The sequence below is a fragment of the Alexandromys fortis genome, unplaced genomic scaffold, assembly GCF_014885135.2.
Source record: "Alexandromys fortis isolate MF-2015 unplaced genomic scaffold, M_Fortis_MF-2015_v1.1 scaffold_310, whole genome shotgun sequence".
Classification (NCBI taxonomy): Eukaryota; Metazoa; Chordata; class Mammalia; order Rodentia; family Cricetidae; genus Alexandromys; species Alexandromys fortis.
Genome location: NW_026068202.1, coordinates 663,544 through 686,933, shown reverse-complemented (window position 1 = coordinate 686,933; position 23,390 = coordinate 663,544). Strand labels below are relative to the sequence as shown.

General features: G+C 41.1%; 1 protein-coding gene across 2 annotated transcripts in view; it reads right to left on the bottom strand.

Annotated features, from left to right (window-relative positions):
* Pex1 (peroxisomal biogenesis factor 1) overlaps positions 1 to 23,390 on the bottom strand; it is a 41,140-nt gene that overhangs the window by 10,134 nt on the left and 7,616 nt on the right. For both annotated transcript variants that reach the window (XM_050129960.1, XM_050129961.1), the window contains 12 exons: positions 22,539 to 23,311; positions 18,873 to 18,992; positions 17,700 to 17,823; positions 17,219 to 17,316; positions 16,162 to 16,244; positions 15,046 to 15,178; positions 11,115 to 11,211; positions 9,568 to 9,738; positions 7,756 to 7,910; positions 3,933 to 4,122; positions 3,480 to 3,646; positions 1,980 to 2,114 (listed from right to left, as the gene is read on the bottom strand). In XM_050129960.1, the coding sequence (XP_049985917.1) occupies positions 1,980 to 2,114; positions 3,480 to 3,646; positions 3,933 to 4,122; positions 7,756 to 7,910; positions 9,568 to 9,738; positions 11,115 to 11,211; positions 15,046 to 15,178; positions 16,162 to 16,244; positions 17,219 to 17,316; positions 17,700 to 17,823; positions 18,873 to 18,992; positions 22,539 to 23,311 (2,246 nt within the window). The remainder of the gene's footprint in view (positions 1 to 1,979; positions 2,115 to 3,479; positions 3,647 to 3,932; positions 4,123 to 7,755; positions 7,911 to 9,567; positions 9,739 to 11,114; positions 11,212 to 15,045; positions 15,179 to 16,161; positions 16,245 to 17,218; positions 17,317 to 17,699; positions 17,824 to 18,872; positions 18,993 to 22,538; positions 23,312 to 23,390) is intronic.

The window sequence follows — 23,390 nt, the reverse complement described above, 5'->3', positions numbered from 1 at the left end:
CATTAATCTAAAAAACATTGAGGAAGGCAGTAGGGGCTGGAAGAAATCTAGAAAAAAAAGGAAGATGGATGACTGAAGTTTCTACTTTCTCCATCGCTGCCACTATTACGAACATCACTTCCTGTTTACCTAGTTCAAACACAATCAGGACAAAGGAGGGCAGGTTCTGAGTAAGTTCTGAGTATGACTACCATACAATTCTTTTTTTTTTTTTTTTGGTTTTTCGAGACAGGGTTTCTCTGTGGCTTTGGAGCCTGTCCTGGCACTAGCTCTGTAGACCAGGCTGGTCTTGAACTNGGTTTTTCGAGACAGGGTTTCTCTGTGGCTTTGGAGCCTGTCCTGGCACTAGCTCTGTAGACCAGGCTGGTCTTGAACTCACAGAGATCCACCTGCCTCTGCCTCCCGAGTACTGGGATTAAAGGCGTGAGCCACCATCGCCCGGCTACCATACAATTCTTTTGCTTCAGAATCAGTTATTCTCTGGTAAATGGCTAATGCTGAGGTCTTGAGACTAAGGACATGACCTATCCAGCATATGACTGTGAGCATCACCCAATCATCTGCCAGTGTGACTTCGTTAGTGCACTTGCTTTATATCTAAAAACATTGTAGACCTCGTGTGAACTAGAAAGGGTAAAAGGCAGTCAGCAAGTGAAAGACCCAGAAGACTGCCTCTACTCTTGTAAGTCTCTTCTCCTTGAAGTACAATATGCTTTTCCTTTTAATATTTACATAAATTCTATTCACAATGATGGCAATATGCCTTAAACAAGAACTTAAAAGCCACTCAGAAAGAGAGGGATTGGCACTCAGTTTTTTCCACCCATAAACTAATAAATGCATCACTCTTCCTCCTGGCTCTCCTAATCAGAATTGGCAAGGACAGCTGTGGTGGGAGGAAGAGTATGGTGGTGTCCGAAGAAATTAAGCAGCCTTAGTATCTACCAAAAGAAATGAGAACGTAGGGCTGGAGAGATGGCTCAGAGGTTAAGAACACTGCCTGCTCTTCCAAAGGTTCTGAGTTCAATTCCCAGCAACCACATGGTGGCTCACAACCATCTGTAATGGGGTCTTGTGCCCTCTTCTGGCCTGCAGACATACACATAGACCAGAATATTGTATACATAATTAATAAATAAATAAATAAATAAAATTTAAAAAAAAGAAATGAGAACGTACGTTTATAGACAACTTGAACATGGATTTTAGAACAGCATTATTCATGGAAGCCTGGCAGACAGAATACTGCAGAGGTAGCTTAGAAGGTACAAGCCACCGAGCCTGGCAACTTGAGTTTTGTCCACAGAACCACATGGTGCGAGGAGAGAACCAACTCCCAGTCTGTCCCTTCACATGCTCACGTGGCACATGTGAGCCCACACACAGACACACAAAATAAACAGTTTAATGTTAAAATATATGCATTAAAGCCTGATGAAAAAACAACCCATGATAATGAATGTGTAAACGAAGTGTGCCACATGTATGGAATGGAGTGGAAGAATGCACATGACAACTTGAAGCATACTAGGTGAAAGAAGCAGGACCGAAAAGGTCACCTAGCACTTGATTTATGCATAAAAATATTAAGAAAAGGCAAATACAAAGACACAGAAATAAAACTGACGGCTGCTGAAGAATTAGAGGAAGCGGGAACAGAATGAAATAGCTTTGAAAACAGGAGGTTATAGGTTCACAGTCCTGTGAGTATAAAAACAATGCCAATGAATTCTGCACTTCAAACAGCAGCTAACTGAATATGTTTATCTCAATTAAAAAAAAAAAAAAACCAAAGAATGGCCAGGCAGTGTGCATGCCTTTAATCTCAGCACTTGGAGGCAAATCTCTGAGAGTTCAAGGTCAGCCTGGTCTACATAGAGAGCTCCAGGACAGCTAGAGCTTGTAGAGAAACCTTATTTTGAAAAATAAAAACAAAACCAACCAAACAAAAAAGACAAAGAAGGCAAGTGCATACATACCTTGATACTAATAAAATTCATTCCACTCTCTCTTGCAACTACCCCAGCAAGTAAAGTTTTTCCTGTCCCTGGGGGACCATAAAGCAATATTCCAGTCCTCTGTCGTATGGGCAAGTTTGCAAATAATTCTGGGTACTGAAAAATATTAAAAGTATGACAAAGAGCAGAAATAAATGACTGAAGACCAATATACAGAAAATATTTGGACGGTAGTAACTGCTACCTCTTTTATTAATAATAACACAACAGCAGGACACTCCTACTGGAAAGAGTCAATGAAGTCCATGGAATGCATCTATATAAAGCATCTGTCAGGGCATTAGCAATTCCTTCCACTTTGCTCACCCTTCTTTTGTTTTGGTGGTACAAAAGACTGTCACCAGGGCCTTGACTAAGCCAGGCAAGGCCCAGCCACTGAGCTACAGGAGTAAAGCAATCTTCCTTTCTAAAGTGTAGTAAAAGCGCTGTGTAGAAACCAAAGAATGAATGCGTAGTCTTTCAGGAAGCATATACCACTTGTATGGCTACCTTGTGATAGCTGTTTGTATTCAAGTACTGAGTCAAAGGGATAACAAAGAAGCACATGTCACGGTTACAGACATCTTTCAAGAGTCTCCTTGCTAAATAAGTGATTAACTCTTTTTCAATTACCTTCTAACTAACCAGCTACCCAAGGAGCAAAATCCTACCTGACATTAAGTAACTGTTAGCCACAATCAGCAGTATGCCTGCCTCAGCTCCTAGACAAGCCTCTGTGGGTTCATTTATTGACAAAGTTCCAACCTGACTTCTACTAACCAGAGAGGTCTCAAAGTCAGCACTCAAGCACATGGTCTCCATATTGGATTATAATGCCTAGTGCAAAAACTCAGCATTTGAGGCCATGATATTGCTGGCTAGTAAGTCCACACCTACTTCTTCTCCCATAGGCTTAAATCTGATTCTGTGCTATACTCAACACCCCTCAGGCTCTCACAACAACCCTTCCCAAGCCACAAGTAACCCAAAGTCCTGATTTATTTCTTTGCTTGAGTCCTCCATCTCACACAACCACCCATTTCTCAGGTCTCCGATTTAACATACTACACCTAGACTCTACTTCCTCCTCTATCTTTCCATCCACCGGGTTTATGCTGCAGTCAGCTCTGCCTTTCCAGGACTGATACCTGGGGTCCAAAAGTCTGCTCAGTCCACCTGCGTGTCTCATGAGCTTCATTTCTATCTACTCCGCTGAAATCCCAGCAAATGGGTCACTATGCTCTAGCAAACCCGAGTGACCCAAGCAAAACAGAATTAAGACACTCACATCAAAATGGATTTGCATTTACAGGTGGTAAAAATACCAAGGAGTTAAAAAAAAATCCCACTTCTTTGGTAACTCAGTGAATCCTTGTCAGTCAAATAGGAATTGTATAAGCTAACAAATAAAGCCACAGCCCGTGGATTAGGTTTCTTCTGGCCATTAGTACTTGGTGTGTGTGTGTATGTGCTTTGCCTTACCTTGGCTGGTAACTGGATAGTATCCACGAGTATTTGCCGAACTTCGTGTAATCCACCAACCTTGTCCCAGCCCAGGTCTCTAGGTTTATGCAGGTTGACATTTCTCAGAGAAACAGGAAGAAATCTATGGAGAGCCTTTTGGAAGTCTGATGTTGTTAAAGTTAATTCTGTTTAAAAATAAACAAAAGCTTTTAAAAATTTTTTTTAGATAATATCTCACTAGGCAGCCCTAGCTAGCCTCAAACTCACAGATATCAGCCTGCCTCTGCTCCTACAGGATAAATTAAAGACATGCACCTCCAAGCCCAATTCATTTTTAAAATGTTCTGTGATACTGGCTGGAAATGCCAGACTTCTACTTAAATACTATATGAAGCAGAATATATGAGATTCTTGCTCAGCTACGACAACATTTCCACAACAGAAGGAAGCTCAGGGTCTGACGTAAGATACCTTCCCTGGTGGAGACATGCTGACAAGAGAGATGGGAGTGTATGGCTCGGTCCACGAGAACAGTAAAATCTCTAGCCACAAACCCTTCAGTCTCCTTAGCTATGTGCTGCAGGTTAAAGTCAGGAGACTTGTTTATATTGAGTCCCAGCTTATTTTTCACGACATTATGCAGAATCTCACATCTTTGTTCCTTAAGAAAAAAACAGAAAATTCAGATTATTAATTTTTCAGTGGTACAGTTCACTAGTTATATGTCACTTAGCAATGGGAATATGATCAGAGAAATGCCTTACCAGGTAGCTTCATCATTATCAAAACATCACAGAGTGCATTTACACAAACTGAGATGGCATAGACTTCTAACCCTCACACAACAAGGTCCAGTCTTCTGTTGTGCCACAGGCACCCTGGCAGGTAGCTCTGTCCACTCAGCTGCCTTCACACAATGTGAGGAGGTGCTCTCACACCCACAGTTGTGATAGATAGTTCTTTAATTGCTGAAGCCAACAGTGAATTAGATATCAGGGTTGGTTCCAGGCCTTTCTTTCAAAATCATAAATAAACTTTTTGCTTCTGCCATAATCCTATCAGAGGGTTATATTTCTGTGTCTGGTCTAAAATTATACTTCAAGCATTTCTTCAGTAAATTAACTAAAAACCAAACTGATACAAGACTGCCATTTCTTTCTCCAATAAGGAGTATTTTAGCTAACATCTATTTCTTAGGAGGTTTTTTTGGTTTGGATTTTGCTGTAACATTTTAGAAATGTCTTAGGCCCATCAAAATCCCAGCAGAATTCTTCAAAGACCTCAAAAGAATAGTACTCAACTTCATATGAAAAAGCAAAAAACCCAGATAGCCAAAACAATCCTATGCAATAAAAGAACTTCTGGAGGCATCACAATCCCTGACTTCAAACTACTACAGAGCTACAGTACTGGAAACAGCCTGGTATTGGCATAAGAACAGACAGGAGGACCAATGGAACCGAATTGAAGACCCGGATATCAATCCACACGTCTTTGAACACCTGATCGTTGATAAAGAAGCAAAAAATATCAAAAGGAAAAAAGAAAGAATATTTAACAAGTGGTGCTGGCATAACTGGATATCAACATGTGGAAAAATGAAAATAGACCCATATCTAACACCATGCACAAAACTCAACAAGTCCAAATAGATCAAAGACCTCAACATAAAGCCAACCACACTGAACCTCATAGAAGATAAAGTGGGAAGTATACTTGAACGCATTGGCACAGGAGACCACTTTCTAAATATAACCCCAGCAGCACAGACACTGAGAGGAACAATTAATAAATGGGACCTCCTGAAACGGAGATGCTTCTGTAAAGCAAAGGACACAGTTAATAAGACAAAAAAGCAGCCTAAAGATTGGGAAAAGATATTCACCAACCCCACATCAGAAAAAGGTCTGATCTCCAAAATATACAAAGAACTCAAGAAATTGGACACAAAAAGATCACATAATCCAATTTTAAAAAAAAAGGAGTAAGTACAGACCTAAAAAGAGAACTCTCAACACAGGAATCTAAAATGGCTGAAAGACACTTAAGGAAATGTTCAACATCCTTAGTCATCAGAGAAATAAAAATCAAAACAACTCTGAGATTTTACCTTACATCTTACACCTGTAAGAATGGCCAGGATCAAAAACACTGATGACAACTTATGCTGGAGAGGTTGTGGAGAAAAAGGAACACTTTTGCATTGCTGGTGGGAATGCAAGCTGGTACAGCCCCTTTGGATGTCAGTGTGGAGATTTCTCAGAAAATTAGGAAACAACCTTCCTCAAGACCCATTAATACCACTTTTGGGTATATATCCAAAGGATGCTCAATCGTGCCACAAGGACACGTGCTCAACTGTGTTCATAGCAGCTTTGTTTGTCATAGGCAGAACCTGGAAACAACCTAAATGCCCCTCAAATGAAGAATGGATAAGAAAAATGTGGTACATTTACACAATAGAGTACTACACAGCAGAAAAAAATAACGATAGCTTATATTTTACAGGAAAATGGATGGAGCTAGAAAACATCATTTTGAGTGAGGTAACCCAGACACAGAAAGACAATTATCACATGTACTCACTCATAGGTGGTTTTTAAACATAAAGCAAAGAAAGCCAGCCTACAAATCACAATCCCAGAGAACTTAGACAACAATGAGGACCCTAAGAGAGATNGTTGCGGGGGGGGGGGTGAGGGGAGATGCAGGGAAGGGAGCAAAGAAAAAATGTAGAGCTCAATAATTATCAATAAAATAAAATAATAAAAAAAGAAAACCAAAAAGAAATGGGTTAGAAACTCTATAACATTTCTAGAAACATTTCAAAAACCAATGTGCAGGATAGTTTTATGTCCAGTTGACACAAGCTAGAGTCAGATAAGGAGCCTCGAAAAACCAGTTTACAAACCCAGAGAACTAGACAACAAAGAGGACCCTAAGAGAGACATAAATGGATCTGATCTATATGGGAAGTAGAAAAAGACAAGATCTTCTGAGTAAACTGGGAGTGTGGGTATCATGGGAGAGGGCAGAAGGAGAGGGGATAGGAAGGGAAGGGAGGGGAGAAAACATATAGCTCAACAAAAACAGTAAAAAAGAGATGTCTATTAAGGTGGATAACATCTTATTAAAAACGATTTTGAAGTATCTGTTTAAAATGATGACACATTCAAAATAAACTACTAGAACACTTACAAAAAAAGGAGCCTGGGCTAAGAAAATGCTCCCTAGCTGTAGGAAGTCTGCTGGGCATTTTCTTAACCAGCAATCGATGAGGGAGAGTCCAGCCCACAGTGAATGGTGCTGGCGCTGGGCTGGTGGTCCTGGGTTCTATACGAAAGCAGGAGAACGCCATGGAGAGCAAGCCACCAGCAGCATCCTCCATGTTCTCCGCATCAGCTCTTCCTCCAGGTTTGTGCCCTGCTTGAGTTCCTGCCCTCACTGCCTTTGAAGATGAACTGTCATAAGAACTGTGAGTGGAAAAAACCCTTTCCTCCCCAAGTTGCTTTTTGGTCACAGTGTTTCCTCACAGCAATGGTAACACTAACTAAGACACCAATAGCACTATCCTTTCTTTTCATTTTTGGTGCTAAGTACCGAACCCAGGGTTCTTGCACATGCTAGGCAAGCTCTTTACCACTGGGCTCAGCCCTCTGTGACACAGAATAGCAGTTAAATGGCAAAGAGTTGTCTAAGCACTTAAGATAGACTCTGTGTGAGAATCTTAAATAAGATTCCTACGTGTCTCCATCCTGAGCACACGTCCTTCTTTATATGGTCACTACATGCTTGTAAGCTTAAGGATCCAAAGGGGGTAGAGATGGTTTATCAAATTAAAAGATGCCTACATCTCATTTCACCCTCATTCAGAAGAAATACTGACTTCAAGAAAGCCATTTCCTTAGGAAGTCCCTAGCATCTCCAATGAGTATAAATTCTAATCTGTGCTCAAAACTGCTTAAATATTTACACAATCTCCTAGAAGCAGTAACTTTGAAAATAAAAGCAACTTTGAAGAAAATAACACAGCTCAAGGGCTGGAGAGATGGCTCAGTGGTTAAGAGCACTGGCTTCTCTTTCAGAGGACCCAGGTTCAATTTCCAGCGCCCACATGGCAGCTCACAACTGTCTGTAACTTCAGTTCCAGAGGGTCTGATACCCTCATGCAGACACACATGCAGTCAAGACACCAATGTACATAAAATAATAATAATAATAATAATAATAATAATAATAATAATAATAATAATAAAAGAACACAGCTCAGAACCATTCCTAGGTCTCAGGTTACCTGATCAGGAGGCTGGATGCGCTGGACACACTGGAATGTGTGCACTCCTTGAGCAGACACGAGTGAGGGATGGAGGGAGTGCTGGGACTGGCTCGTGGCGATGAGCGCAACCAAACTTCCCATAGACACAAGCTCTTTGATAATATCGCTCAAAGCTAGATTGAAGTATACGGCAGAAAGCAAAGGGGAAAACGTGAACATTTAAAGCTGTATATTGATCAAAATACTAATAACCTAATGTTAAGACCAAACAGCTCCTTCATGGCTTTTACAGACTTCATTTATTTATTTTTGATTTTTCGAGACAGGGTTTCTCTGCAGGTTTGGGATCTGTCCTAGAACTAGCTCCTGGAGAGACGGCTTAGTTGTTAAAGGCTAGGCTCATAACCAAAAATAAAAACTTTAATTCTATCCATGCAGTGATCTGTTGAATCAAATGGAAGTATAGGAGGTTCTATAAACTCAGGACATGTCTACTGAGGCTCTGTATGCCTCCATCTTATAAAGCAAATTAATCAAAAATAGGCATCTCAGTGAATATTCTAGAAGGGTGATTAGTGTCCATACTAGTAGCCAATCCTGGTTACTTAGAATAGGCATGATGCTTCTAGTATTCCCTGGATTTCTTTCTATTCAAGGCTTGGCTGAGTTTGAGGAGCTGAGAACTGAAACAAGCATTAGTAACATAAACCCCTCTGAGTCCTGGTCCAGAGATCCACAGACTTCCTGTATAGAGACTAACAACAGAGCGGTCTCTAGGAGTTTGCCAACAGGAGGTTCTACAGGAGATACAGAACTCAAACTTTGAGATAAACACCAGTTAATCTAATGCAAGACACTCTTATTTATATCTTGCGTTTGCTTCAGCTCTTCAGAACCTTGAGGCAATGCTGTCACACTCTAAGCTACACTCAGTGGTGGACTTTTCAGTGTTCTGTAATCTCTTGCACCGCGGCACCTCACCCTGTGAACTATACTCCATGGCTGCCTATTAATTCTCACCTTTCCATTAAAACTCGACTCAGTTACCAACGTCCCTGGAACCGTTGCATGCAATGCTGCAGCTCACCTCACTCTCACTCTGGGTTAGGTGCTTACAGCACACACTGCACATTCTCCCAGGGCAGTCATCTCACCACCTCCAGTCGACTGACCTGGCTCCAGTTACTTATCTGTCGCTTTCCATTTGCTGACTGACAGAACCAGGAGATTCCCACTGTTCACCTACGGAAGCCCTCTTCCAGAAATGGTCCTCTATACAGCATCCACCATTCTGCACTGAAATTGCTTCCTTTCCTCCCCTTGACTTTGAGAATGGTGAATAAAGTGAGTGTTCAACGCCTATCTGTTAATGAAAGTAAGTCTGCAACTGAACGCCTTCCAGCAAGTGAAGTGGGGTGGAGACAGCTGGCCATGAAGTCAGGATTTTCACTACTCTTGCTCTGCCATTTCCTAACAGAGCTGGAGAACACTACCAGGCAGCCAAAGAAATACACAGTGAGCAAATACCTTATTTCCTCAGAATGGTAGATTTACGGCCAGTGACACGGCTTAGCAGGTAGTCATGTGTCACCAATCCTGACGACCTTACTTCAGTCTCCAGGATGCACACAGAGGAAGGAGAGAAGAGACTCCTAAAAACTGTCCTCTGACCTTTACACGTAATACTCAGGCACACGGGCCACCCCAACAAATGCATGAGTACTAAATAAATAAAACTAACTAAAAATGTAAGAAAATAGATTTACCATTAAAACGAAAAATGTTGACTGACGAGAGAAAAAGCTCCCGAATCAGCAGGAGACGCATTACCGTGTGCGAGGCGCTGGTTCTGCACTGCTTCGGGGCTGTGCTCCTGTTCTGGGACACTGGGCAGTCCAGCAATGACGTCTAGGTCGTCCAGCAGAACGACAGATGGCTGCCTCCAGGCCGCCTCGGAGAAAGCCACCTCCAGGACTTTCTGTATGCTTTCAAGCCTTTTTCCTACACACAGAAGATGTATCAATGTTATTTCAGGGATCAAAAGTTCATGTTTCTCTTGAAAGTAATAGAAGAACTCAATTATCTATAAAAATTAAATCCATGTTTTATTAATATACTAACAAAAACTTGTTAATTATCAGCACATTCAACTCCTAAGTCTTCAAGGGCTCAAAATGCCAAACTGTACCACAAAGGAAAGAAATACACTGCTCTGACTTGGGTCTGTATGCACTCTGTCTCACTCCAGAGTTTCAGGTGGCTTACAATTGTGGAATACATAGGATGTAGAAAAACATAAACCAGAGTAGAAGTCAAGATCTGAGTCAAACCCTAGCAGTTGCCTGGAGACCCTGAAAGTGCTAGAATTGAAGAACACATTTGGCTCCAGGTTTGTTACAGGTGTGGTACACAGTTTTAATTTCCAGAAGACAGAAAGTTTATAGGTCTATAAGCTAATGCAAAGGTTCCCTGATACTTAGCTCTAAGTTACTTTTTATTCATGGGGCTTCAACCAGGATTAAAACTTTCTTTATAGCAAGTGAAGAATTGAGTTGTCAAAGCTATCTTTATCTTGCTTTAAAATACTTATTTTTATTTATCTTCTAAGAATTTCCTATGTCCATACAATGGGATTTCTTATTTTCTTATTATGCATGGTAAAAACATGAGCTACAAAGATGAGCTGGGAGCCAGGTGTTAGTGGAAACCCAGAAGGAAGCTAATCGTTCAAAGAGAAACTGCTCTAACCTCTTGTTCTAACTGAACAGTTAATAATGTAAACGTTAGAAATGTTTAAAAAACACACAAGTGGTACAAGATCAGTGGTAATTCTTCTCACTGTCACCCACAGCCACCTACTTACCCTCCCAGGCATGAACCACACCAGTTTCCCACAGCAATTAAAGACCAAGAGCAAATACAGACTGAACAGAGTATACTCTAAACACCTGGATGACATTTGTTGGTACATCCAAGAACAGTCTATAGTGCTTTTCACTTAAAAAAAAATCCCTTCCATCAAATTGTCAAATAGAGTTTTAGGGATTTTATCACAAACATCAGAAAGCTGAAGACTTCAACTTTCTAAGGATTTCTTGGTTTTCCAAAATAGGGTTTCTCTGTGTAGTCCTGGCTGTCTTGGAACTGCCTATGTAGACCAGGCTGACCTCAAACTCACAGAGATCTGCCTGCCTCTGCCTCCTGGGTGCTAGGGTTAAAGGTGTGCACCACCATGCCCAGCTTCCAAATTTCTAAGGATTTTTCAATAAGTAAATGACACAAATATGAGTTTAAAAGTACATAACTATTTCTACTAATAGCATTAATAATACATTCCTGCCTACAGAAGGGGGGTGATGTTGAATGCTCACTCCTACCTCGTAACACTTTGCAGTCAACTATCTCCACATGGGCGTCCAGTACGTCGCAGGCTTCCTTACAGATCGCTTTGGCTAGTGTTGATTTTCCAGTCCCCTGGAAAACAATTGCTTCATCAGACTCTCAGTAAATTTAGTTACAGAAGTAGCTCCTGTCATTGCAATAGTCACCAAGATTCAGCCTCGTCTACTAGAAAGTAAACACCAACCCAACTGTAGTGTGTGATTGATTCTGCGCTACTGAAATCTGGCTCTTCTTTTACTCTGTTAATGTGCAGAGACAGAAACACACCCATTTCTACACTTGCTGGTGAATACAACTGCTAATATTTAATTAAATCCAATTGAAAATAATACTTTATTGTTACAGGATATGACTAATACATAAATGAAATAAATTTGAAATAGATATTTTCATTTAATCACTATTATTTCAATGAGAAAAGCAGATCACTAATAATATAAATACTATTATATTAGTAGATACAAACAAATATCTTGTACTATGTAATTTTAATCGATTTACAGCCATTACTGTGACTACCAATTAACATGGAGAAGAACCTTCAGACACTTTGTGCCTGTGATGGGCACGTTTTACAAGATGAGGTCCTATTATGTTGGCCAATATAGCCTTGAATATAAGAGCCTCCTGCCCCAGACTTTGGAGTGGCTGAGATTACTGGATACAGCACAGTCCTTGAGAGACAAGTCAGTTGCCAGGATTGGATACTTTGATACAAGAACAAAGAACTCGACACTGGCTTACAGTCAATGAGCATTTTATGTTCAAATACAAGCTTTTGTCTTATTAGAAAATAATATGTAAAAATAAAACAGAGGAGCTGGAGAGATGGCTCAGAGGGTAAGAGCATTGCCTGTTCTTCCAAAAGTCTTGAGTTCAATTCCCAGCAACCACATGGTGGCTCACAACCATCTGTAATGAGGTCTGGTGCCCTCTTCTGGCTTGCAGGCATACACACAGACAGAATATTGTATACATAATAAATAAATATTAAAAATAAATAAATAAATAAATAAAACAGAAATTATACAAATTAAGCTCAGTAAAGAAACGCGAAAAGAGCAGGGGCAATCGCTCCACCTTAACGTGATTGTCTTAACGCCCTTCCGTCTTCTCAGCATTCTGTGTTTTCACAAAGTTATAAAAACAGAACTAAAATGTTAATAAAGTTTTATAATTTTACTTAAGCTGTTTAACAAGTTACTTCTCACCCATATCTTTAGTCTCAGCACTGCGGAGGCAGAGGCAGTGGATCTGTGGGAGTTCGAAGCCAGCCTGGTCCACAGAGCAAATTTCAGGACAGCCAGGGCCACACAGAGAAACCCTGCCTTGAAAAAATAAAAAAATTAACAAACAAAAAACAAAAACGCAAACAAAAGTTACTTCTTTAAGCTTTATATTTACGGTCCTCCCTATGTGCCACCATCAAGTCGAATGTTTAGTGATCTGTGTGTATGTCTCAGGAGAGGCAGAATCACGACATCAGAGGGGAGCACATGTCTACAGTGTCCTCGAGCACAGCCCAACCTGAGAGCTTTTATAGCTCTGTTACTACCAGTTTCTTCTTTCAATCTGCTATCACTTCTTCTTGCTGCTGTTGCTCTGAAATCCAACAATGTTGTATCAATTCAAGTACTTTGTTCTGATTACTCGCAAAAACCAGCAAAATTTGATGTAAAAAATCAAAAATTTGGAGGTACTCAACAAATATGTACTATCATCATCATCTTTCATAGAATTAAACCACATTTAAATGTTTTGGTTTTTTGAAACAGGTTTCCGTGTGAGTTCTGAGACAAACAAAGCTGTCCGCAGACTGTCTCCTGAGTGCTGGGATTAAAGGTGTGCGCCCCTACTGCATGGCCCACACCTCAACATTAACGGTGCCGGACTGCGGAGCAGACACAGCATCACCACTCACCCAGAGGGCTTTTCTTCCAGTCCAGAGTAACTCACACGCGTACAGCACTCTCGTGTATGTCTCCTCTCCCTTAAGGGAGGCTGACCCAATGTACCCAGATGAGAAACGAAATTTAAAATTTAAAATTTAGCTGGGTGGTGGTTGGGCACATCTTTAATATCAGCACTCGGGAGGCAGAGGCAGGCGGATCTCTGTGAGTTCAAGGCCAACCTGGTTGACAAGAGCTAGTTCCAGGACAGCTAGGACTTTTATACAGAGAAATCCTGCCTTTAAATAAATAAATAAATAAATAAATAAATAAATAAATACTTAAACAATAAGTACATTACAAGATGACACATAAACCCAGGACCTCTTACTGACTGTCCTATTCTAGGAAGAACTTTAAAAGACTGCTTTCAGAGATGGCGGGATAAAACTTTCTAAAAATAAATATTCCACCATGGTGATCTTGGCATTTAAAAATGACAAAGACGGGCTGGAGAGATGGTTCAGTGCTTAAGAGCTGCTCTTCCTGAAGTCCCGAGTTCAATTTCCAGCATCCCCAAGGTGACTCACAACCATCTACAGTGGGCTCTAATGCCCTCTTCTGGCATGCATGCATACATGGAGATAGAGCACTCACATACATAAAATAAATAAAAGTCTTCATAAATTGACAAAGAATGGTTCCTATGTTTAAGTAAGATAGGAGAAAGAAACTGGACTAGTAATAGGAGACAGTTATTAAAATGTAGTGAAGGGAAAGTCTCTTAACTTCAAAATTCTATAATTATAAAAGCAATGTGGTCTGGGTGTGGTGGCACATGCCTTTAATCCCAGCACTCAGGAGGGAGGGGTAAACGCATCTTTGTGAGTTCGAGGCCAGCAGAGTCTACAGAGTGAGTTCCAGGACAGTCAAAGATACAGAGAGAAACACTGTCTCAAAAAACTTAAAAACAAATACACAAACAAACAAAACACGCAACACTGTGGGATTTTTAGATAGTTTTTTTAAGATTATGTGTAAGACTGATTTTTTTAAGTGTGTGTGTGTGTGTGTGTGTGTGTGTGTGTAGTGTACACGAGTGCAGGAGCCTGTGGAGATGAAAAGAGGGTGCTGGAGTCACAGGTGATTGTGAGCCACCCAGCATGGGTGCCCAACTCCAGCCCTCGACAAAAGCAGCAAACACTTTCTCTCCGATGCACAGCCTGTGGGTCTTTGAGCACCGACAGTAACCACAGCACTGGCAGAGGAGGAGACAATACGCCTCTTGAAGAGGTCAGGGATCTCAGTATGACCCATGGCAGGAAACAGGGCAGCACACCAGAGCCTGCAGAAACCTACAACTAAAGGGGAAGAAGAGCAAATAACTTAATGCTCACAAACTGGACATCAAAAAAGAACTGAATCAGATCTCCAAAAACCATCAGCTGCTCGTCAATCAAGGTGCTGCAGACCACCTAAGCAGTTCTGTAGTCATTAAGAATATGGTATTTGTCATTTAAAAGTTTTGCAGTAAAGACTTTCCAGGCTTGGATGGGTTTGCTGCAGATCTTACCAAGCATTTAAAGAAGGAATGAAAGCCAACTTTACACTTTCCTCACAAAAAGGAGGGAAACACCCGACAGCTCACCATGAGCCTGAATACACCGACAGTAAAACCAGACAAACGCTGCAGACCAAGGTGTCCCAGAAACACAGATAAAAAAATCAAACAGAATGGTAGGAAGCATACATCACCAGAGCCCAATGATATTTCATCAAAAAATACCAATACTTTCAACAGCCTCATCAAAAACCTACACACCAAGCCACAGAATGTTATCGATGGACACAGAAGAGGGTGCAGGGGGTACGTGAACTCAGGACGACATCCCTAATACCTAACAAGGTACCCACCCTTTCATGTATTAAAAGTTCTTCAAAATACATAAGCAAAATCCAAAGAGGTAAGAGTGAAATACTTCTAGTTTGTGAAAAGGAGCACGTCTGAGCCAAATACCTTTCCTCCAGTGATCAAGACAGCACCGTTCCTAAGTCCTGCGACGAGGGAGATCAGCTGCCGAGACAAAGGGCGTCCCAAGAGGCTGTGGGTGATGTGCTCCATGGCGGATATACCTAAGGAGTTCACTCCACTGCAAAACACAAAAGTTCCTAAGTGACAATAGCCCACAGCAAGGTAGAGCCTTAGCTAGAAAAGGCTGACACTTTCCTTCCTGGGCAACTTAGCCATACTAAGGGCATAAAGTCTTAGAAGGGCTAATACTGTATCTGATGTGTAGCTTTTAAACATCAGTCTAATGTCTGCAGCATGTGCAGTAACCACAGCTTTGTTCTAAAGGTCATTTATTGGCTCTCCTAACACACCTAAGCACTCCCCATTCCCAAATAACCTTTAGTCTGGTCACTAATATTACCATGAACAGGCGCTGCAGAAGGGCTTATTGGGACAGTCAAAGCTCTGGCTCCTCTGAAACCTCTGCCTTCACGTGTCACATACAAACATTGAACCCACACTATTTCTTGATTTCTACCATGATTTTATTCATAAAAACAAAAGTGGAGCAAAAACACCAGAAAGTGGAATCCGAAGAGATTTTACTTCATTTTCACATCTCGTGTAAGCTAACACGTCTAAGGCTGCTAGTGGGAGCATATAAATAAAGAAACCAATCTTTTTCAGATTTGATCTTCTGAAAAGATGAAAAAATATACAAAAAAAATCCTAATTATTACAACAAAAAGTGAAGGAATAACTTAATTTGAAATATTTCTCACCACTCAATACTTTAGATTTAGCTATTAAAATACTTTTATTTGTTTTGATAACTACTGTTTTGGTTAAGTACAATGGTCAGATAGGTGGTATTTGGTTAACTTTTTTTTTTCTCACGAGTCAATTCTCAAAGCAGAACCTCTAATAAAACTAGCTACCTAAACAAGGTACATTTTTAACCCATGTATGAGGACAGATATAATCCTTGAAAATTATCTCCTAATGTATTAGAAAGATTTTTCATTGGCATTCCTGGTCGCTGTAACATGTGCACACAGAAGCCTGCCAGAGGGAGAATCCAAAGCAGTCTGTAAACATACTGATTCGGCCGTAACCTCTTACCCCAGAGAGTTCAGCTTTAAAAAGGGAAGAAGAAAGTCAGTTTCCTCACTGTTTTCTTCTCTTATCATAGGCTCTAGAAGGACCTACAGCAGCAAGGAAAAGTCAGTTTTACACTTCAAAGTTATGCCTTTTGCTTGTTTCCTGAGTCCCAGAGAAAAAAATCACCGACTCTGTTCCATCAGAGAAAGTAGGTGCTGTGCCCAAGAATACAGCTGACGACCTCTGATGAGGTCAGACATTATAGACAGCAGCGGAGAGACAGAAGCTGTCTGGAGACACTTCACACATGTGTGTTCTTTCATTTGTGCCATAATTAATATCTCCACAATTCTTATATTCACATTTCAAAGATTAACTGTGGCTAGTTCCAAACCACTGAAATTCTGAACAACTTGCCCAGTTTCAGTCACAGCAGCAAACAGAAGTAGAACACGACACTCTAAAAATACAAGAACTAAGGCACCGCTGCAAGAAACGTGGGGCGATGTCTGTGAAGCACAGAGAATGTTAACAACTGTCAAAATAACATAAGCAGTAGGTTAAAATATTAATTTACAAAAATCTAAATTATGATTTGTGTGCACACCTCAATAAGGAGGTGGCTCATGTACACACATGGAAGTCAGAAGACAACTCTGGTGTGTACGTGCACCTTACAAAGAGGAGGTGGCTCCTGTGTCAGAGGGTAACTTCAGAGGTGTTGCCTCTCTCCTCCACCAAACAGTAAATACATGGTTCGCTGGGACTAAACTCAGGTCACCAGGCTTGTATGCAAACACCCACTGAGCCATCTCACTGCCCCAAAATAAGAACTTTTAAAGTCAATCCTCTAAAACTAAATCTTTGTTTAATACACAGAACCATGATCTGTTTACCAGTTTACACAATCAACAGTAATTCTGAAACTTAAGTGTTAGAATAAATCAATAATTTATAGAGTAAAATATTTAAAATCAAGTTATTCCTTATTCTTCTCGTGTGGTTTCTAAAGCAGTTCTGGATGTACGCTTCCGGACAGAAGCTCATACGTTATTACACATCAGCAGGATGTCATTACCTGTACTGAGATCTTCTGCAGCAGAACGGCACTCAACACAAACACAGCCTCTCCTTTTTCCTGAGCATGAACTACACTCAGATTGAACTCTTTCAACCCTATTAAGAAGAAAGGAATAAATGCAGAGTTAGAACTGAAACTGAGAGGAAATAATTTGATTTGAAATATCGAGCATATTTAAATTAAAGACATTCTTTAACACATATGATACTGTTATGTTTCACTGTTCACATGTGACATAAGTTGAAAAAACAAAAAATTTTTCTAGCTAGCCACGTGCGGCGGCACACACCTTTAATCCCAGTACTTGGGAAGCAGTGGCAGGCAGATTTCTGTGAGTTCGCGGCCTGCCTGGTCTTCATAGTAAGTTCCAGGACAGCCATGACTACACAGAGAAATCCTGTCTTGAAAAACCAAAACCAAACGAAAAACTTAGATGTTATAGTCATTTCAATAGGAAAAAAATAACACTTTTACGCACCATTTTTAATTCTCAGCTTAATACATTCTTCCTTTGATACTATCAAAGGCAGCATGGTGGTAGCTGACTGCTGTAGCCATGACGAGAACACAGCTTTGACATCGTCTTTACTCACATCTTTAGGCTGCCAGAGAAAAGATCAGAAGAGTGACCAAGGACTTAACATGTCTTCCTAACAGAATGCAAAATCTTACCAAATCTACATGCAGATGTGTGACCTGATGTGACCATGAGTGTGACCTGATGTGAGTGTGAGCTATGTGAGGGTGAGTGTGAGCTATGTGAGGGTGAGTGTGAGCTATGTGAGGGTGTGAGCTGATGTGAGGGTGAGTGTGATCTGATGTGAGGGTGAGTGTGAGCTGATGTGAGGGTGAATGTGAGCTGATGTGAGGGTGAGTGTGTGAGCTGATGTGAGTGTGATCTGATGTGAGTGTGATCTGATGTGAGGGTGAGTGTGAGCTGATGTGAGGGTGAGTGTGTGAGCTGATGTGAGGGTAAGCTGATGTGAGGGTGAGTGTGATCTGATGTGAGGGTGAGTGTGAGCTGATGTGAGGGTGAGTGTGATCTGATGTGAGGGTGAGTGTGAGCTGATGTGAGGGTGAGTGTGAGCTGATGTGAGGGTGAGTGTGATCTGATGTGAGGGTGAGTGTGAGCTGATGTGAGGGTGAGTGTGAGCTGATGTGAGGGTGATCTGATGTGAGGGTGAGTGTGTGAGCTGATGAGAGGGTGAGCGTAAGCTGATGTGAGGGTGAGTGTGTGTATGTGTGTGTGTGATGAAATATTACCCACTAGATTACAGAATGAAATCCTGATGCATGCTACAATATGGAAGGACCTTGAAAACATTATGTGAATGAAATAAGTCAATACATAGGACAAACTCCACTTCTCCACAATATCAAGAAGTAACACTCTCACAGATAGAACATGGACTGCAGCTACTGTCTAACGGTACAAAGTTTCTGTCTGTGGTAATAGAAATACTTTGGAAATGGTAGTGGAAGCATCATTATGAATATAGTTAATGCTGCAGAACTGTTCCCTGGAAAATGGTTAAAATGCCATGTTATGTGACTTTTAACAATAAAACAGAAGCACATTATTATTAATGAACAATGAGAAACCTCATAACATCCACAAAGGAATTTTGATACAACATATATTTGAACTCACTAAATTCTCTCTAGGTTGTAATTTCAGAGATCTTGGGATTTTAGGAGTGGTTTCCAGTGGAGTTATCCTGACTACTGCATGTACTTCTATATTTAGTCTCTTCCTCAGGTCATCTGGGATCTGCAATTTAAAAACAAATAGTAAGAACATAAATGTTCAAAGACGATTCAAGTATTTCACAGCCTAGATATTGATATTACTTTCTCCAAGGAGAAGTCATCACACAATCATAACACAGTAATATGGTAGTTGTTTTGGCCTTTCGGCTGCTTTAATGGGAATACTATGTACTGGGCGCTTACAAACAACAGAGGCGCATTACTGTTTTATGAACCAGCAGAGCTGGTGCTGGTGAGGCTCTCCTCACAGCCAAGTGTGTGAGGACACTCTGGCTGTGTTTTCCCCGGCAGAAGGGGAGAAGGAGGCCGAGTGGGAATCTCTCATAAGGACACCAGTTACACTCAAGGCCTCCCGAAGACCTCATCTCCTGACACTGTAACCTGTGGGAAGAACTCTGACGTATTGGTTCTGGGGAGACATAAGCATCAAGACTGTAGCAACAGTAAGCAATCATTTCACAAGTCTTTGTGTGTGTATAAAACTTGAAAGCCACTGGAAAAGCTGGAGTAGTTAAAGCTAATCACAGACAATCTGCCAAGGTATAACTCAATCCAAAATGTAAATGGTAGAATTTATCACCCCCATTAATAAAATATCTAAACTTAGATTATAGGAATGATCACACATTACACTAATGACAACTTTTGCATATATTAAATTGTACACTGATGTGGGAGTGATTTCTTATTAATAAAGAAACTGCCTAGGCCCATTTGAAAGGCCAACCCTTAGGTAGGCGGAGAAAACAGAACAGGATGCTGGGAGAAAGAAGCTGAATCAAGGAGTCGCCATGATTCTCCCGCTCCAGACAGACGCAGGTTAAGATCCTCCTTGGTAAGCCAGCTTGTGGGCTACACAGAATATTAGAAATGGGTTAGAACAATATGTAAGAGCTAGCCAATAAGAAGCTAGAACTAGCCGGGCCAGGCAGTGTTTAATAGAATATGCCCCGTGTAATTATTTCGGGGCATAACCTAGCCATGTGGGCGGCCGAGTGCCGGGGACGCAGCCCTGCCACCGCTCTTATTTCAACAGATGGCGCCCAACACAGAAGTACAGATAGTTATAGATTAAGGGAAATAAAGAAAAATAAGCCACGTAAAAATGGAAAATTCACAGAGAGTCTGGATTATGTACATTGTGTTTTCTTTAAAATTTTTGACTGTGAAGGAGCTAAGTACAGAGAGACATTTCATTATATGGGCTGCTAAGCTGAACCTGCACATATGTTCTAAACGTATCTTGACTTCAGAATTTGGATCTAAGGTTATGATGCTTTGGAAAAGTCCTTCTTTTGTTTTCACAGAGGATGTGACCCTGTGGATTGCATCTATTCCGATTTGGTATGATAGACCACGCCCTCCTGAAAGGTTGCTGTGAACACCCTCAAAAAATTACTTCACTCAACTGCCAACTGAGATGAACCTGGCACACAGGTTACACCCTAAACGATCTGATTAACAGCGCCCCCATTCAGCAGGAAGCAGTTTGGAGAGAAAAAACTACGCCCATGTTCCCAAATATTGTTTATAAATGTTCTTTTACATTTAAAGGGGGATATGATATAAATAATTTGCATTGGTATGGATTTTAAGGTCAATTTTGTTATATGTATATGTATTTTTGATCTTGATTAAGATATTGTGATTGTGTAGTTCATTTTAAAATGTAATGTATAATTAGGAAATATAGGTTGCTAATGGATAATCATCGATGATAGTAAAGCTTGTGGTCATGTTAGTTAGATTTTCTAGATATATAGAGATATATTTCAGTTACTTCATATCTCTCAAAGACTGCAGAATATGGCATTTAAAATATTTTAATAACTTAGGACTTTTCATGACAAGGAGACATGTCTGCTCCTGGCAGCACCAATCTACTTCGTGAGGAAGATGGGCATCGAAGAGGATCCTTATGGAATTTCATAGCCATTTGGGCAAGAAACTGCTCTTGCCTGGACTTTTGCATAAACTGGACACAGAGAACCCGCAGAGAGAGGACTGCTGAACTTGCCTAAAGGTGAGATGGTCTTTCGGGGTTCCTGATTCATGAAAGAATCTACGAGACATTCTGCAGGACACAGCAAAAAGTGACTGAACTGTTTTTGGAATTTCCTGCTTCTTGGAAATGTCTGATGGATATTATGGGCCTGAAGGCTGAAGATGGATGCCCCAATGGTACAGAGGAACTTTGGGTGACTGTCCAGGCAGCGAAATGTCTCTGTCATTTCTAGAGTTTTGGATTTCTTGTTTACTTAAGTATTATTATATCCTTCTGGAGTCTTCGATGGAGTTGAAGAATGAATAGTTATAGTTTTCCTTAGTTATAATAAGAGATAAAATAGATATAAATATTGTAACTGTAATTCTTACTTGATAACTGTTTTGTTATATGTAATTTTACTATGTTAAAGTTAAAGCCTTTCTTTTTTGTTTAAACAGAAAAAGGGGAAATGATGTGGGAGTGATTTCTTATTAATAAAGAAACTGCCTAGGCCCATTTGATAGGCCAACCCTTAGGTAGGCGGAGAAAACAGAACAGGATGCTGGGAGAAAGAAGCTGAATCAAGGAGTCGCCATGATTCTCCCGCTCCAGACAGACGCAGGTTAAGATCCTCCTTGGTAAGCCAGCTTGTGGGCTACACAGAATATTAGAAATGGGTTAGAACAATATGTAAGAGCTAGCCAATAAGAAGCTAGAACTAGCCGGGCCAGGCAGTGTTTAATAGAATATGCCCCGTGTAATTATTTCGGGGCATAACCTAGCCATGTGGGCGGCCGGGTGCCGGGGACGCAGCCCTGCCACCGCTCTTATTTCAACAGTACACTTTAAATTTCATCTCAAAAGTTCTTTAACAAATCTTTCAGGATTTTTTTTATGTGTGTGTTCTGCCTGTATGTATGTCTGTAGTTTGCATGCAAGCCTGGTATATGGAACCAGAGGGTATGGGATGCCCTGGAACTGGAGTCACAGATGCTTGTGAGCCACATGGGAGCTGGGAATCAAACCTGGGTCCTCTGCAAAAGCAACAGTAGTCTTAAGCAACTCTCCAGCACCCCCAAAATCCTTATCTCAAAAGATATTAATAAGCACTAAAAGATAAAAATAGGGGTCTCCTAGGAAAGCTGAAGGGGCGCTCTTCACAGCTGCTGGCTCCAGCAGGCCGGGGAAGGACTGCTATCGTCAAGGACTGCTCACTGGAAGTTTGACCATGCTCCAGTGAGCATATGGGTAACACAAACTGGACTTGATATTTTTTTCTTTTCTTTTTTTTTTTCTGTTTTGGGGAGGTCACATGGGTTGGGGGGTGAACCTGGGAGGACTGGGAAGTGAATATGATTAGGGTGCATTCCATGAAATTTTCAAATAATCAACAAAAATGCTGTTAAAAAAATGGGGGGGGGTGGAGACATTGCTCCTCCACAGACTTATAGAGACGCTCTCTCATTATGTTGGTTGTAATTTACATGTATTATTCTAATCAAATCTTGAGGAAGATTAAGTGACAAGTTTCTCCCCAGATTATAAGGCTCATATACTAACCCAGACTTTCCCAAGGTGAAGAGGCTCTACACCTTTGGTGAACTTTGTAGCGTTCTTCAACTCCTCAAGTCCATTCCAGACTACCTTCAACACACGGGCCTCGTCAGCTTCCTCGGTGTGCTCAGAGCCGGAGCCGACCTGTTTATGATCTGGTGACTCTGACTGGTGCTTCTCTTTTTCAGGCAACAGGACACTCGGCTTTGTTTTGCCTTGCTGTTGTTTTGGAGAGCACAGCTTAACTAGTTTTCCATAGGTCACAGTAAAACTTGGCTCCATATCAAAATATTCTTGGTCCCATGGAAACACGTGAATGGTGCAATGGTTGTGAAACACAGAGGTAGCTGGTGTGGCATGTGCACTAGGAGGCTGAACTTGGCACACTCTGAAAACACTGTCTACAGGAATAACCTGTGACCGCATGGTTTTGAAAGCACTCATTTCCAGTGAGCCCCAGGATGCCACTTGCTTGCTGTCCGGCCCAAAAGAAAACATGCTTCCTAGCATAGTCCACCAGTGTGGTTTCCACGATGAGCCACTGGAAACTTCTGGGTCTATTTCATTGGACACAGTGATGCCCTCCGTGTTCATATGAAGTTGCTTGGTTTGCAATTCTTTTGATATTCCTTTTTGTTCCTGTCCATAACTATGAAATTTTCCGTGTACATCTCCTGTTTTTGGAAATGGGTTCTCTTTGGCTTGGCGTGTCTTTGACCGAATGAGGAGTTCGGTGTTAGTTTCTAGCCTTCCATACGGGGCAGCTGGCATCAGAGCAACTGCACAGAAAACAGAGCCATTAGTACTTGTTGACTTCTGCTTCGGACTTGGCACTCTGATGTGGAAAATGACAGCAAA